Here is an 18,197-nt window from a genome sequence, read left to right as displayed (position 1 = left end):
ATTACCCTGCAAAATTTGTTTTGTATTTTTCCTTATATAAGCAAAAAATTCTACTTATTTCAATACTGTAAGCAATAATCTGAAATACAACATGTTATTCAATAAGTTAAAAGTACTTTGAATTTTTGATATTATTAACGTTCATGAATCTCAATTATGATACAACTTCCTTATAGAAAGCAGTGTTCTACTCAATAGATGTAAATATTCTCTCTGAACAATTCTACTGGAATAGCCAGTGGACAAGACTCCAAGCAGGCACAGGTGACTAGTTCTAAGAGCTGCATGTTAAGAAAAATACACATGTAGTGTAATTCTAGTTTTCTAATTGTATCCCTTTCTTTCTTATCTGTCAACAACTTAGTATGGTTTAAAATAATTCACCTAATAAGTAGGATGTGTAACTCATTGACAGAGCACATGCTTAGCATGAGCAATGTCTTGGGTTCAATCCCAAGCACCAAATAAATTAATTAAATAATTCATCTGTTTTCATGTATGTCGTAGTACCTACCACAGGTTAGTATACATAATGGATGACAGATTCCATTAAGTCAAGATATTTTTCATACTACTATTTTTTGTTTAGTAATGCTAAGTAAAAACAATAATAGAAATAAAATATTTTAGTATCAAAAAATCTCTATACTACAGATAAAAGATTTTCAGAGGACATGGTTTGGGAAAAGCAAGGTAATTAGCAAAAGAAGCCAAATTTCTTCCAAGAAATTTTAAAAAACAAGTTTTAAATTTCTTTTTATGAAATAGAAATATTAAGAAAACATGGAAAATGTACATTTGAAAAATAGAGAATGTGCCTAAAGTTATAAAAGCAATTAAAATAAAATGAATAAAATCTCAGCATTATAAACATGCTGTAAAATGTGCACTTTCAATGCAGACAAGATGGTTACATCCACTCCTATTAGAAAACTGAGACAAAATGGGAAACTAATGAGCTCAGCTGCAAGGGATTTATTTGTTTGTTTTTTAATTTCATTTACTTGCTCAAAACATAATTTCTATTTTACCCTAATGTCTTTTGTAGGACATAAGGGGAATCAAATGTTCCCAAATAAGAATCTGAATAAACTGTGAAAATGCATAATACAAGCTTCATAGTTCTAATGCACATCTACTATATTCTGTCTTAATATTTTTGACAGGTTAATCATTTGTCTTCATGTTTAAAGAACACAAGTGTTTTGCTAGGCTGGTAAATAGATCATGGGGGTAAAAAGAAGTGCTGGGGTAGAAGAAGATCTGTTTTTTGAAGATGCATTATTAAGCAAATGTGGGGACACATACTTATGTACTTGACCATGATATGCGGAAGATGTGGTTCATTATGAAAGGAGAAATAAGTAAAGCCCACTGATAAAAAATAAACATTTTAACAGGAAATTTGCTATTTGGAATAAGGAAATAAGTTATCTTAGAAATCTTTCAGACAAAAAAAATTTAAAAATAGCCCTAAACATTGTGCTACCATCAGCAATTTTTAAAAATCTCAAAGCTAAATAGAATAGACACAGGTTACAAAAGAATGGATAAAGTAGCAAAGGTGACAAAATTAATGTCTGTTTGAAAAACCAGTTCACCGAGCAAAGCAAGGAGCTAGATGAATAGATATATTCGGTATTCATTTTCAGTTTTAACTGGCTATATTTAGTACTGTTTGTTTTGCTCTGACTGGAGCTTGAATTTAATTAGAAACAAAAATATGAGTAAAATTTTCATCAAATTCAACTTCAGTTCTGTTTTAATTTTTAAATAATGTTCAATTTCAGGTCTTACTTAGGAAAAAATGTAAGTCTGATTCCATGACAACAAATAGTACTGTGATGAACATCAGTAATGAAAATGCCAAGCCCCAGTCCAATATCTAATATCGAAATGTGATTTAATGTAAGTTATGAAACATAAACACAACGACAGTACAACAAAAGAACTGGAGAGTCCACTGGAATTTGCTTAAGTTACAGATCATGATTAGTGACTAACATGTGTTAATGACTAACATGTATAAACAATTCTAGCTGGATTTTTTTTTAGCTTAACTAGAATTGAAATTTGAAGAGAAATTTATGAAAGCAATTTTAAAGCACTTCTATTTACACTACAAAATTTTATTAAAAATAATTCCGATCTACACAGATACCCAACACCACCTAAAACAAGTGAACTTGTTTTTTCTCTCTCTCCGTTTCAATTAATGATACCACTTATTAGAAGTTCCGACTTAAAATTTCAGCATCTTTTCCCCCAGCAATCTATTCATTGTTAACTATTCACAAAGTCCTAATACTTCTGAGGTTTGTCCTCTTAGCTCCAGTCTCACTATGAAAACATTAGTTTAAATACCGCCTTTATTAATTTCCTACAATCAGACCCAAACTGGTCTCCCTGTCTCTAGCTTCAATTCATCTTACCATCTTACCAATACATTTTACCAACTCTTGCCAGATTAAAGCTCTAAAGGACAGATCATGTCATTCTATACCTCAAAACTTCTAAGAGGTTCCTGCTTTAATAAAGAATAAAAGTCCAGGCTCATTAGTTCACCAATCAAAGTCCTGCTCAATATAGCATCAATCTACCTTTCCAACATCACTTCTCTTCTATTTTAATGTAGAGGTACTCTTCCCTATGGACAAAGAAAATTAATTGTTATTCCTTGGACCTGGCCTATAATTTCTACTTCCCTGATTAATGAACTCCTTCTACTTAAAATAATAATCCCAAACTTATCCAATTATTTAGGATACAGGGTACAGCTTAAATGTTACCTCCTTCATGATGCCTTCCCCATTCCCCATCTATATGTAAACTCCTTCAATGAACACCTACAGAACCTTGTAAATTCATCAAGTAATACCACTTTATAACATGGCTCTTTACAAAGAAACCTCTCTTACTAGATTTCTTACGGGAGAGAAAAACCATGAGGGGAAAATTCCGTAAGGTAAAATACCTGTAAAGTCATGTAGTCATATATACACATACATACATAAGCTAAATGCATAAATTAATGAGCATATATATTAATAAAGAGGTATAAAAGTCAATAAAATAATACGATGACAACATACCTAGTGTAATATATTCCACTAATTTGGAGCTAAACTCTAATCTAAATTTTAAGAACCAGTACTGCAAAGTAACTACGTTCTCCTATTAGATTATCAATATTAATGTTGGGGGGGATCAAATCTACAATTCTTATAACACAAAACTCAAACATCAGGACATGCTATTTGCTCTACATATATTATTAGCAACTTTGTTTTCTGACTGAACTAAATTGAGAAGAAACTTGTTGACAGCATTTTGAAATAACAAAAAATTCTTCCTTACTTCTAGTAAGCTTAGGAAACTTTTTTTTCAGTTTCTTCCTTAATGGATTAAGCTCAGGCATTATTTCTGGAACAGCTACATAAAAGTCTACTTGAACTTCATCATCCAAAATCTGAAAATCAGGGGGAAAAAATAATCTTAGATTATCTTTTGGAAAACAAGTAATTTTCATTTTGATACAGAAGAGACATTAAGCATAATTTTTTTCTTCAAATGCAAGGACCTTATGAATGCACTTACCAATTAAGAAAACAATCAGAAGCAAAACATTTTCTTTTAAATACAGACACATTCATTTTTAACAAAATATTTAATGGTTTTAATTTTTCCATGAAGTTATGTTAGGTAAAAAGGCATTATAAGCTAGAATATAACACTAACATGTATACAACTCATATAACTTGACAAAGTAGAATTCATGTCTGTTAGAATTGAAGAAATAAGCTTATATTTTTGCAATAGATCACATGTAAAATTAATAATCACTAGGTGCCAAACTAACTAGCAACCACTAGCTTTATAAATTTAGAGCATGGAGAGAGCTGAATCTATAATTATTTTCGCAAAGAACTGAACTAAAATTCTCCTTGTCACCAATACCTAAAAATAAAAGATGTGGGGGGCAGTCAAAGACAAGTTCATGCACAGTTTATTATCCATATTCTATTTCCATTTTCAGAGCAGGGGATTAATATTCAATTTTTAAAAGATTTTTTTCACTGATTCAGGCAAGCACCTACAGTAACTATTATACTACTACACTACTTAAAAATTTAATTGATTATAAAATGAAAGAACTCTTTAGAACAATACTGCCTGGGCAACAAGTATTTCAGCAATTTTTGTTTGTTTCTGTTTTTGCATAAAATCCTACCAAAATATGCTACTCAAAGCCTTGGTTTAAGGTTATATGGAATCCAAAAAAATTGAACTTTATAATAAAAAAAGCACTGATTCTTGAATTTTATCTTTCTGTTACCAATATTTCATTTTACAAATTCTTTACTCCTTAAATAATAAGCCATGTTCTCCTTTACAATAATAAATGAGTACTTCTCAAGTGCCATGAATTCTGCTAAATGTATTACATGATTTAGTTCATCTGATCATTACAACGACTCTACTAGGCAGGTACTACTATTGACCATGCATTACAGATAAAGAAACTGACAGCTTAGGGAGGACAAGTTAGTCTATGCACTCCTCAGAGTGAGAGCCAGAATTCAAACACAGATAATGTGATTTTAGAATCAGGGCTCTCAGCCTTGGAAATAGGAAAGCAGAGACAATTTTGAAAATGTCAAAAGAATTGTATGTAAGTTTTCTACTTAAAGACTTCCCAAAATTAATTCTGTGTGATGTTCCTTTAAATTAAATTAAAGTTATGTTTGAAAGTTATGCTATAATTAACCTTAACCTTGAAATAATACAAATCTGTGGATGGAAATCATGCTCTTAGAGATAAGTAAAAACATGAAATTACTTTCAAAGTTCTCACAACCAAGCATATTTGTGATATTACAAAATAAAATTTAATAAAGTTCTTATCTAAGAAACAACTGAAAAATTAGTAATTTTATCATAGTTTACATTTTATAAGAGCTAAGTAATTACAGTACACTAATTCAGAAATATAGGAATGGGATTGGGGATGCAGCTCAATGGAAGAACACTTGCCTAGCATGCACAAGGCCCTAAGTTCAATCTCTAGAACCACAAAAAATAAATTAGTTAATTAAAATAAAAATACAGGAATGCATTTTTAAAATTGCAGCCATGATACTATTTACACAACTATGTAGAATTTACTTCATAATCTGAATACCTTTTAAAAATAACATGGACACTCTTTTTAAAAGAGACTATGGGTAACTTGCAAGAATACAGTGATTAAGATTACTTATACAAATGGCACAGTCCCTTTCATAACAGATCCATCACTAAGGTCCCTAAAAAAAAAATGCTGGTACCTGTAAGTTTTATAAATCAAATAACTTCAAAGTGTATTTGGTTTCCTTATTTGGGTTACTTTTTCAAATATGCTTCCTCTGCTGAACTTAACGCTATATAAAATACTTTCTGTTCCATTACCATTTCTTCTTTGATACGTAACTTAACTTCTTACTTAAAGTTTGAGAATTGAAAGAGTGGCTATGATAGCTCTACAAGATACCTTGTGTTTGCAGGAGAAAACAGATGAAAGGCAATATACAAATGTAATATGAATAGTTCTCTGACTTAAGAAACCAAGCTCCACTCTCAAACCCCAAGCCTTCACGATATTTTCTTAAATAAACATACAAATTAAAATTGATAAGCTAAAAAGAATTGGGTACTAACCTTCAATTTGGTCTAGAATCTTTGTTAAAGTATATTCTCTTCCTAATTTCTTTTAGTTCTTCTCCCAAAACTCATTTTTAAGATTCCATATAAAAATTTATAATCTCCCACAAATTTAGAATATTACTGGAGTGGGAAAAAAATAAATTACCAGCACTGCCATACATTCCAAAGGATGAGCCCAGATAAAAGTTCCCCAGATGAAAATCTGGATACTGAACAAAAAATTTTTAAATCACTTTTTCCTATTCTGCCTCTCCTCCCTAAAAAAATCCATAATCTAAATGATTATCTTTAGAAGAGGAGCTTTTAGGGAACATTAAAGTATCATTAGTATTTCAGAAATAGCTATGTGCCTATTTCCACCTTAAAAAAAAAAAAATGCTGTTCTTTTCAAAAAAAATACTCCACAGGCTCTGTTATTTTCTACAGGCAGCTACACAGTCATTTGTCAGCTACCATGGTGAGCCTCTGCCACTCAGAACTGAGTAGGGAGTAAAAGTTAAGAGGAACCAAAAGCACTATATTATAGAGGTCAGATACTATGCTTTTTGATCTATCAAGTGAATCACTCCCAGAAAGCACAACAGATATTTGATTTTCAGAAGATGAATAGAGCCAGGCACAGTGCATACCCATAATCCCAGCTACTCAGGAAGCTGATGCAGGAGGATCACAAATTCCAGGTCAGTCTGGTCAACTTAGCAAGACCCCATTTTGAAATAAAAAAGTGAGCCAAGAGTGGTGGCACACTCATGTAATCCCAGCAATTCGAGAGGCTGAGGCAGGAGGAATACAACTTCCAGGCCAGCCTCAGCAACTCAGTGAAATGAGGTTCTAAGCAACTTAGAGAGACCCTGTCTCAAAATAAAAAATAAAAAGGGTACTAGGGATGTAGCTCAGTGGTAAAGCACCCCTGGGTTAAATCCCTAATACCAAAAAAGAAACCCTGATGGACAAAAAGGAAGAGAGGTGCATCCTGGACATGACAAGAAACCACAAAATAAATCAAATATAATCAACATCATTTTGTTTTTTCTTACCTTGATTTTGAGATTGAAAAAGGAAAGTTTTTCCCTGCTCTATAAAAATCCCTACTAACAATTTATCAAAAGATATGAGCCTGGTGATTATGTTCAACATGTAATAAATCAGTGGATGGCAAAGATAACAGAACAATCTTTATAACTAATGAACATGAAAACAACACTATACCTTCTGAATCAGACTAGTTCCTCCTGCAAACGCAGCTCCATTTTCTTCTGCTATTTCAATCTCTGATGCATTCTACCAAAACACAATAATGTAAACATCAATCTTTTTTAACAACTTTAATATATTTTTGAATATTCTGTCAGAAATAATCAGCATTCAAAATAAAAATCATGGTTTTATTTTGACATCAATTTTCAATTAAATGTATCATTTTACGACATTCATTACATGTTTAATTTGTAGGTAAAGTGTTTCTTGACAGACATGATGAAATACACCAAAATGACATATTAGAAACCAACTAAATGGTAGGTAACAGTTTTATCAATATATTACCTTTCAAAAGTAAAAGGTTAAAATATATTTAGTTCTGCTAACTTAAACAGAAATATTTTATAAAATCAATATTAAGAGGGTAATTTTTTTCAACTTAAGAACTAAAACTTACCAGGTGTCTGAAAATTTCAAAAGAAAAATAAATAGTATTAGTTATTTTTTTTTATAAAAAAATGGTTTTATTGTGAAAATATTTCAATCTCTTAGGTATCAAAAGTTCTGTGACATTCCAAGAACTATATTCCCCACTTCTCTGGGAAGAAGTAAAGTATCTTCCTTGAGAGTAAGGCAGAGCAAATGAAAAACGCCTCAATTTTGAACTTTGTATAGAGAAGAATCAAAATATAAAACATACATAAACACAGTATATCAAATTAACAAATCCATTATTAGCAAAGAGATGTAGATAGATTACTACATTTGTTATAAACTTTTGTTATAAACATTTGCTATAAACTTGATTTCCTAACTTTCTAGATATTTTTAGAAGATGTGGTTTCTGAGGATACCTAGCACTAAGTGGTACTCTTGCTTTAAAATAATCCTCTTGTGTAAAGGAAGAAATTTAAGTAGTAAGAAGGAGTTACACAGATAAATTGTATGGTACTCTTCAGTTTCTTGTGAAAAATATAATGTGATGGATTAGTAATGATGAGTGAAATTTTCTATTTGGCTCTATCTCAAATTAGTACCATAAATCCAAATAAGTCATCTGCTTTGAACTCTAAATGGGGAAAACAAGATGCTGATGAATACCTAAATTTTCTCTATTTATTCAGTTATTCAAACCACTGATTAATGTGATTTCTAAAATAAACTAAATGATACAAATAGATTACAAGTTACTTACCCCAGTAAATACAGCAACTTTATTGATTTCTGATGCAAATGGGTATGGAAAACTAATAACACTGGCAAATGGCTCCACTTTTTTCTAAACATACAACAGGAAAAACAATTATAAAAAGTTCATTTTTTTTCTATTATCTCTCACTTTCTATAAAAACCAGAACTGATATGTTTTTCATTCTTTGATTCTACCATATGTCATTAATCCAGAACCATTCTTTTGATTACAAATTAAAGCTCAAGAAAATATATGTCCTTTTTATGAAAACATAATAAAAATCTAAATCTCTCTTCCCAGCTCCATACTCCCTTAGCATCTGCTTCTATCTCTTTATCACTTACCACAGTCTCTCAAATATTAAGAGGTATATTTGTATATCTATAAGCCCCCAGCACCTAGTATGATGTTTACCATTTCATTGATATAAACAGATGTTTCCTAAATTGACTTAAAATTGTTAAAAAAAAATCTAATTTTCTGACACAGTCAAGAAAAATATGAACACAGCTATACAAAATGAACAACAGAAAATATCTAATTCATCTGCTTAGTAGGATACCCCTAACTGTCATACTTGCTCTAAACAATTAGGTAAAATAGATACTATTTTTTTTAATATTTATTTTTTAGTTGTAGTTGGACATAATTTTTTATTTATGTTTATGTGGTGCTGAGGCTTGAACCCAGGGCCTCACATGTGCTAGGCAAGCCCTCTACTGCTGAGCCACAACCCCAACCCCTAGATACTGTTTTGAAATAACCTGGACCACCATCATATTTTTTTTTGAAGGGAGCAGGGGGGATTAACCAGAAATCAAAAATAAACAATAGCATGCATTTGAGGCACTCTAATATGGGCAGAGATTCTACAGGGCCTCAGAATTAATACACTCCATCATTTTGGCCAAGGGCATTTGTAGATCTAAGGCTCAGGTCTCTTAGGGAGACAAATGGAAATAAGTTCTAGGCCCTTCACAGTTCTGTTCAAGCCTTAAGGTTTGGAGGGGAAAAGGAGAGAGAAAAGACATTATTCTGCTAATAAAACTGAGTGAAAGATAACATTCTTTTAAGTAGAGACATCTTGAGGGGGGCGATTTCTTTTCTGACAAAAAGGATTTTTAAAATTTCCTTTTTTAAAAAATTTATTTATATGTATGGGTGTGTGTGTGTGTGTGTGTGTGTGTGTGTGTGTGTGTATGTATATGTGTATTGGGGATTAGACCCAGGGCTTCCACATGCTAAGCAAGTACTCTATCACTAAGCTATATCCCCAGCCCTATATAATTATTTAGTTTTGCAACAGAGTGTCTCTAAGTTGCCCAGGCTGTTATTGAACTTGGGATCCTCCTGCTTCAACCTCCAGGATAGGTAGGATTACAGACATGTGCCACTGCACCTGGCTAAGAAGGCATAAATTCTTAAGCACATGTTATATCATTCATTTAACTTATTATTGATTTGCATTCCTTTGCCATTATCATGTCATAACTGGTTTCAGTAGTAAAGCAATCATAACAGCATCCCCCGGGGAACACTGGCTTGTTGTGCACTCTATAAGAAAAAGAAAAGCTCTAGGATAATGACAGTACCTTTTTAATGTCATTCATTTCAAATGACTTCCATATACAAAATGAAGTTTGTGTCCTACAGGACATTGTTATGAACTTCTTTAATGGTTGACCAAGAAAAGTATCATCTGTATTACAAAACTTTTAAGATAAAGAACTAAGAGTAAGGCTGGGTGTGGTGGTGTATGCTCTAATCTTAGTGGCTGGGGAGGGGAGGCGGAGGCAGGAGGATCTCAGCTCAAAGCCAACCTCAGCAAAGTTGAGATGCTAAGCAACTTAGTGAGACCTTGTCTCTAATAAAATATAAAATAGAGCTAGGGATGTGGCTCAGTGGTCAAGTGCCCCTGAATTCAATCCCTGGTACCCCTCTCCAAAAAAGAACTAAGAGTAACATAACATACAAAATAAAAATTGTAACATGACTGGTATAAACTGTTTCTAATGAAAACTAAGAAATGAGATAAACCTTCATTCAAATCTTAACTCTACCCGTGCTCTATAACCTTGAACAAGATACTTCACTTTCTGTTTCCTCTTCTGACATCATTATAGGATTAAGTGAGAAAATAAGTGCAAAACATTTAGTACTGTGAATGATACACAGAAAGTTTTCAGTAAATGTAATTAATAAGTACTAAGTCCTTTACATGTATTATCTCATTTAATCCTCAGTAGAACCAAACTAAATACTTTATCTCTCTTCATAAAGAGATGGAAAAACTGAGACTTAAAGAGGTTAAACAATAAATCCAAAGCCAAAAAGCAAAGAAGTCCAGGGTCAAAATATGGTGACGGCGGGCTGGGGCTGTAGCTCAATGACAGAGCACTTGCCTAGCATGTGTGAGGTACTGGGTTCAATCCTCAGCACCACATAAAAAAATAAATTAAATAAAGGCACGATATCCATCTACAACTATAAAAATTAAAAAAATATATAGTGACGGCATAATATGGGTTGATTTATACTGTAATTTGACTCCATTGCCTATACTCTTAAACATAATGCTGTGCTGCTTCTTCCTAGGTGCTTGCTTTCTTTTGCTGTGCAGATTGTTAATTTGTATTACAAAATTTAAATCTTCTAATTTGACACAAAAAAGACATTTTAGAAAATAAAATATCATTTCTAAAATGTTAGATTTTTTAAAGAGACATTTATAAAATTTAGGGCTGTAATAGACCTCAATACTAACCTCAAGGTTTTCTCTCTTTTAGAGTTTTATAAACATAAGTCTTCTGAAGAAATCCAGAGTATGAACATAAAAAGCAGAGAGGCTCTGATTAAAGCATGAGTGAGGAGCTTAGTACCTAAGCCATGCAAACTTAGTCTCATCTAAGATTGTAAGGAACACATTTGAGCTAATCCAAAACCCTTATTTACAAAGAAGAAACATGACACCCAGATAGCTTAAGTTATTTTCCAAAGTTACAATGATATCTCAATTTTAACACTACTTTTGTTGAAATTTATACTAGTCATCCTTTAGGAGAACAGGAAATATATATATAAATCAACTCTCCATAGTGTCTTTAATTTTATGTTTTCAATATTTCATATTTCATCTTTCAGACCTGGAAAATTTTAAAATTAACATTTTTTATGACACACTATAGAAAGAGCATGAGATTTTCTAAAAATCATAGTGGGTACAAGAATTTTAAAAACTAAGAAATATCAATTCATATAGTCACTGTTCACAAATAAACACATTTTAATTGGGTCTACATACCTTTTTCCCCAATGCCATATCCAGTGTCAAATCAAGATAAACCCCTTGCTTTGGATGAGTAAAGTCCAAAATTTGAAATTTCTTAAGTAACTGAATAGCTTTCTCCACCTCATATATCTGCCTTGGGTATAAGCGTTTTAAATAGACATCATCTTCAGGTTCACCTTCCATGTAGGAATATGATTTTATTTTTTCTATCTCATCCTTTTTTTCATCTGTCGCTTTTTCTTTGGTATCTTTTTTTGTTTTCTTTGCAGGCCTTAAAAAAATTATCAAGATCAGTTATATTAATATTCTAGGAGGTTTTTTTGTTTCATTTGTATAGGGAATTGAACCCAGGGGTACTTTACCATTGAGCTATAGCCTTAGCCCTTTATATTTTTTATTTGAGACAGGGTCTGGCTAAGTTGCTGAGGACCTTGCTAAATTACGAAGCCTGGCCTCCTTGAACACATGATCCTCCTTGCCTCTGCCTCCAGAACCACAAGGTTTACAGGTGAGCTTCACAATGCCTGGCCCTAGGAGATTTTTTTTTTTTTTTTTTAAGAGAGAGGAGAGAACACATAAATCAAAGGCATTTCTGTATATCAGCGACAAAACTTCTGAAACGGAAATGAGGAAAAACACTCCATTCACAATATCCTCCAAAAAAATAAAATACTTGGGAATCAACCTAACAAAAGAGGTGAAAGATTTATAAAATGAAAACTACAGAACCCTAAAAAGAGAAGTAGAAGAAGATCTTAGACGATGGAAAAATATACCCTGTTCATGGATAGGCAGAACTAACATTATCAAAATGGCGATATTACCAAAAGTTCTCTATAGGTTTAATGCAATGCCAATCAAAATCCCAATGGCATTTCTTGTAGAAATAGATAAAGCAATCATGAAATTCATATGGAAAAATAAAAGACCCAGAATAACAAAAGCAATTTTAAGCAGGAAGTGTGAATCAGGCGGTATAGCGATACCAGATTTCAAACTATATTACAGAGCAATAGTGACAAAAACAGCATGGTACTGGTACCAAAACAGGCGAGTGGACCAATGGTATAGAATAGAGGACACAGAGACTAATCCACAAAGTTACAACTATCTTATATTTGATAAAGGGGCTAAAAGCATGCAATGGAGGAAGGATAGCATCTTCAACAAATGGTGTTGGGAAAACTGGAAATCCATATGCAAAAAAATGAAACTGAATCCCTTCCTCTCGCCATGCACAAAAGTTAACTCTAAATGGATCAAGGAGCTTGATATCAAATCAGAGACTCTGCGTCTGATAGAAGAAAAAGTTGGCTCCGATCTACATATTGTGGGGTCGGGCTCCAAATTCCTTAATAGGACACCCATAGCACAAGAGTTAATAACAAGAATCAACAAATGGGACTTACTTAAACTAAAAAGTTTTTTCTCAGCAAGAGAAACAACAAGAGAGGTAAATAGGGAGCCTACATCCTGGGAACAAATTTTTACTCCTCACACTTCAGATAGAGCCCTGATATCCAGAGTATACAAAGAACTCAAAAAATTAGACAATAAGATAACAAATAACCCAATCAACAAGTGGGCCAAGGATCTGAACAGACACTTCTCAGAGGAGGACATACAATCAATCAACAAGTACATGAAAAAATGCTCACCATCTCTAGCAGTCAGAGAAATGCAAATCAAAACCACCCTAAGATACCATCTCACTCCAGTAAGATTGGCAGCCACTATGAAGTCAAACAACAACAAGTGCTGGCGAGGATGTGGAGAAAAGGGTACTCTTGTACATTGCTGGTGGGACTGCAAATTGGTGCGGCCAATTTGGAAAGCAGTTTGGAGATTCCTGGGAAAGCTGGGAATGGAACCACCATTTGACCCTGCTATTGCCCTTCTCGGGCTATTCCCTGAAGACCTTAAAAGAGCATGCTACAGGGATGCTGCCACATCAATGTTCATAGCAGCACAATTCACAATAGCTAGACTGTGGAACCAACCCAGATGCCCTTCAATAGATGAATGGATAAAAAAAAATGTGGCATCTATACACAATGGAGTACTATGCAGCAATAAAAAATGACAAAATCATAGAATTTGCAGGGAAATGGATGGCACTAGAGCAGATTATGCTTAGTGAAGCTAGTCAATCCCTAAAAAACAAATACCAAATGTCTTCTTTGATATAATGAGAGCAACTATGAACAGAGCAAGGAGGAAGAGCAGGAAGAAAAGACTAACATTAAACAGAGTCATGAGATGGGAGGGAAAGGAAGAGTAAAGGGAAATTGCATGGAAATGAAGGGAGACCCTCATTGCTATACAAAATTACATATAAGAGGTTGTGAGGGGAATGGGAAAATAAACAAGGAGAGTAATGAATTACAGTAGATGGGGTAGGGAGAAAAGATGGAAGGAGAGGGGAGGGGGGATAGTAGGGGATAGGAAAGGTAGCAGAATACAACAATTACTAATTGGGCATTATGTAAAATTGTGGATGTGTAACCGACGTGATTCTGCAATCTGAATTTGGGGTAAAATTGGGAGTTCATAACCCACTTCAATCTAATGTATGAAATATGATATGTCAAGAGCTTTGTAATGTTGTGAACAACCAATAAAAAATTAAAAATTAAAAAATTAAAAAAATTAAAAAAAGAGAGAGAGAGGAGAGAGAGAGAGAGAGAGAGAGAGAGAGAGAGAGAGAGAGAGAGAGAATTTTTAATATTTATTTATTTTTTAGTTCTCGGCGGACACAACATCTTTGTTGGTATGTGGTGCTGAGGATCGAACCCGGGCCGCACACATGCCAGGCGAGCGTGCTACCGCTTGAGCCACATCCCCAGCCCCCCTAGGAGATTTTTTAAAGACCAATCTACATAGGATAGAGAACACTAACAAAAGAAAGTTTATTTAATTCAAAAGCATAGATTGCTTTATAGTTTTTCAAATTGAACAAATATTAAGTGAACTTTTCTACTTTTTACAGTCAGTAAAACTTAAATAAAGCATTGATATTGTTCTCCAGAAATTTACAGAGGAATAGAGAAGACAGGCATGCAAATTGATAATTTCAATTTAATGTGAAAAGTACAATGAAAGTGTTATCAAGGTCTTAGGAAAACAAACAACCCATTGTAGGAGAGTATAAAAGAGTGCTAAAAGAGATGGCCCCAGAGTCAATTATTGAGGAATAAGGAAGTTAGCCTGGATATACACCCCCAAAAAAGAAAACATGTTCACCCCAAAAACTTGTACATAAATGTCCCTAGCAATGTTATTCATTAATAGCGAAAAGAAATAAACAACCCAAACATCCATCAACTGATGAACAGATACATAAAATGTTGTATAACCATATAATGCAATGTTAATCAGCAACAAAAAGGAATCAAAAAAAGGAATGAAGTATTAATACTCCCTACAATGTGACTTAAACCTTAAAAACATTATGCATTTATCAAAAATGAGCATATCAATAGAGACTAAAAGTAGATTTAGTGATTATCCAGGCCTGAAAGAGGTTGAAGAAATGGAGAGTAACTCTTAATGGGGATGGAGTATGTGTGAAGAATAATGAAAATGTTCCAAATAAAAGTGATCACAGCAGGGTGCATGGTGCATACTTGTAATCCCAGTAACTTGGGAGGCTGAGACAGGAGAATTACAAATTCAAGGCCAGCCTGGGCAACTTAGCAAGATAATTTTAAAAAGGCTGGAGATGTAGCTCAGAGGTCCAGTGCCACTAGATTCAACACCTAATACAGTTTAAAAAAAAAAAGTGATTAAGTGATTCTAATAATGGTTGTACAACTCCTTGAATATACTAAAACTACTGATATGTACATTATATCTTAATATGACTGTTATTTTAAAAATAAGAGCCATGCAAAGAAACAACAAAATAAAAAACACTGGGCCATGAAATAAAATGATATACAAGAGGAACTATTATAAGTTCTATATGACAAGAGCAATGGTTGTCAAACTTTTTCTACAAAGGAACAGGTAGTCAATGTTTCAGCTTTGTGAGTCATCTGGTATTCTGTCCCAATGACTCAACTCTGCTCTTGGGCAAAAGCAGCCATAGGCAATACACAAATGAAGAAAGCTATGGTCCAATAAAACTTTATTTATAGAAAATGAATTTGAATTTCATAGTTTTCATGTATCACAAATATCATTGTTTTGTATTTTAACCACTAAAAACTGTAAAAATCATTCTTAGCTTGTATGCTGAACAAAAATAAGTGGTAGATCAGATCAGACCCACTGGTTTGCTCATGTTTGAATTAAAAGGACAAAAGAGAAGGCAGAAAACACTATAAAATGACGTTGGAAAATCTACATCACAAGGGCCTCCTCTAAAAGCAAAGAGAAGCCAGTGAACAAGAGGCTGAATTTCAAGGTTGAAATAAGAGAAATGGATCCAAAAGAAGCAGAATTGGAGACAACTAGAAAGCTACTCTCTCCCTAACTTCTCAAGGAGACATGAGAGCCTGAACAAGAATGGTGATGGTAAGGAAGCTGAAAAAGAGTGCAGAACAGAAAAATATTTACAAGGTAAATATTGAAGATAGGGGGCTGAGGCTGTGGCTCAGTGGTAGAGCACTTGCCAAGCATGCGTGAAGCCCTAGGTTCAATCCTCAGCACCACATAAAATAAAATAAAGATATTGTGTCTACCTACAACTAATAAATATATTTTTTTAAAAATATTGGAGATAGGAAAAGGAGAAAGACAAGATTAAAATACTTCTTAGGTTAAGTGATGAGACATAGAATACTATCATTAACTAAGACCAGAAACAAAGAAACAAAACAGGTTTCTAATAAAGCAAACAGTTACAGAGATAAGTGCAGTTGGGATATACAGAGTTTGAGAAAAGGCTAGATTTATCATTTGCCCTATTTTTTTTAAACCTCCCTCTCCATTCTAGCCTCTTTGCTAAGTGACTTTGCAGTACCTCCCACTAAAGGGATAGAAACATATTTCCCAGCACCTTGATTTAGCCCTGTGACTAGTTTTGACAGAGTAAAGTAAAAGTGACAGTTTCTCTGTTCTCGGCTTTTCTCAGCCTAGGCCAGAAAAGGTTTCATGTTTTGACTAGGTTTGCTTTTCTGCCATTTTAATAAGAAGAACATGCCTAGACTAGCCCAAAGGTAGGAGGATGAGAGACAGGTAGAACAGAGCTGCCCCACAGAGCCCCAGGCTAGGGTAGACAATTCTCAGCTAACCTACAAACTCACAGATGCACAGCAAGCCCTGATTTCAGACACATTCATCTGACTCTAACCTGGGTCAGCTGACCCATACACAAGTGGGCACTGATAAATAATTGTGGGGAAGTTTGTTACATGGCAAAAGCTATCAAGGTACTTACCAAAATACCTAAGAAAGAACATTCAACAAGTAATGGCAGGTAAGAGTTTAAAGGTAAGAACAAAACTGAGCATTAATTCAAACCATAATTTTTTTTTTTTTTAAAGAGAGTGTGAGAGAGAGGGGGACAGAGAGAGAGAGAATTTTTAAATATTTATTTGTTTTTTCTTAGTTCTCGGCAGACACAACATCTTCGTTTGTATGTGGTGCTAAGGATCGAACCCGGGCTGCACGCACGCTAGGCGAGTGCGCTACCGCTTGAGCCACATCCCCAGCCCCAAACCATAAATTTTTAAATTAGTAAAACAGTATTCTAGAAAGATATGTGCATTCTATGGTAGGCAAATAATGCCTTCCCAAAGATATCAAAACATTTTTGACATTTTACCATCTTAAGACATTTTGTTTATTTTAAATAGGAGACATCATTCCTAAAGCAAGCTTTCCAGTCTCCCTCCTCCTCTTGGCTTCACTTCTCCCTTTCTAAAATCAGGTAAAAATGTGGGTTCTCCAGTTTGAAGATATCAGGATTTTGTAGGGTACTTCCAAGATTCTAATTCTGAAAACTTGTAAATACATTATCTTACATGGCAAAAGGAGCTTTGTAGATGTGACTATGGTTAAGAATCTCAAGATGGAGAGATTATCACTATCTATGTGGGCCCAATCTAATCGCATAGGTCCTTAGAAATGTGAACCTTTCCCCATATCCAGCTATGTAAGACAGAGGTGGAAAGACAATGACACTGGAGAAATCAGACATAAGTGGAATTCAACCTGAAACTGGTTTGAAGATGAAGAGGGCACAAACCAAGGAATGTGGGCAGCTTCCTGAAGCTGAGAATGGCAAAGAAATGGATTGGCCCCCACACCCTTGAGTAAAAAACCATCAACACCTGGATTTTTGCCCAGTGCAACCTATAGTATTTTAGGTCAGAATTCTGACCTAAAGAACCATAAAATGAAATTTTAAAAAAATTTATTTTAAGCCTCAAAGTTTCTGGTAATTTGTATGGCAATAATAAAATGGGTATGGGGTCCTATAAAATTTATGTGAAAGATATGGATAGTAAATATTTTTTTAAAAAGGTCTCAAAAACCAATCTAGCATAATTTTATTCTTTTAGCACTTAATAAATCCTTATTACCACCCAATAAGAGTATCCTCCCAGCTAATGAGCAATTCAACAGAATAGCAGATAATGACATTCCTCATTTTAATGGGGTGCAGGTGTACTTTTGGACTGATGACAAGTCTAAGCAAGTGCCCAACTGGATGGATTTAACATGCCTCAATAGCCACCTTAGAAGTGCTCCATAAAATCCTGAAATCTTCCAAACTAGAGAAACCACCTTTTTACCTTACATTCAGTACGGAAGAAGTGAAGCAAATACAAGATAGGAGACTGGAAAGCCTGTTTTAGGAATAAA

The 18,197-nt window shown here is 33.8% G+C and overlaps 1 protein-coding gene across 2 annotated transcripts in view; it reads right to left on the bottom strand.

Annotated features, from left to right (window-relative positions):
- Mrpl1 (mitochondrial ribosomal protein L1) overlaps window positions 1-18,197 on the bottom strand; it is a 79,751-nt gene that overhangs the window by 46,675 nt on the left and 14,879 nt on the right. For both annotated transcript variants that reach the window (XM_005337272.5, XM_078021444.1), the window contains exons 3-6: window positions 11,397-11,655; window positions 8,099-8,182; window positions 6,913-6,984; window positions 3,358-3,469 (exon numbers count right to left, since the gene is read on the bottom strand). In XM_005337272.5, coding sequence (XP_005337329.1) covers window positions 3,358-3,469; window positions 6,913-6,984; window positions 8,099-8,182; window positions 11,397-11,655 — 527 coding nt within the window. The remainder of the gene's footprint in view (window positions 1-3,357; window positions 3,470-6,912; window positions 6,985-8,098; window positions 8,183-11,396; window positions 11,656-18,197) is intronic.

This window comes from Ictidomys tridecemlineatus, chromosome 9, assembly GCF_052094955.1.
Source record: "Ictidomys tridecemlineatus isolate mIctTri1 chromosome 9, mIctTri1.hap1, whole genome shotgun sequence".
Taxonomy (NCBI): domain Eukaryota; kingdom Metazoa; phylum Chordata; class Mammalia; order Rodentia; family Sciuridae; genus Ictidomys; species Ictidomys tridecemlineatus.
This window is presented reverse-complemented; position numbering and strand designations above follow the sequence as displayed.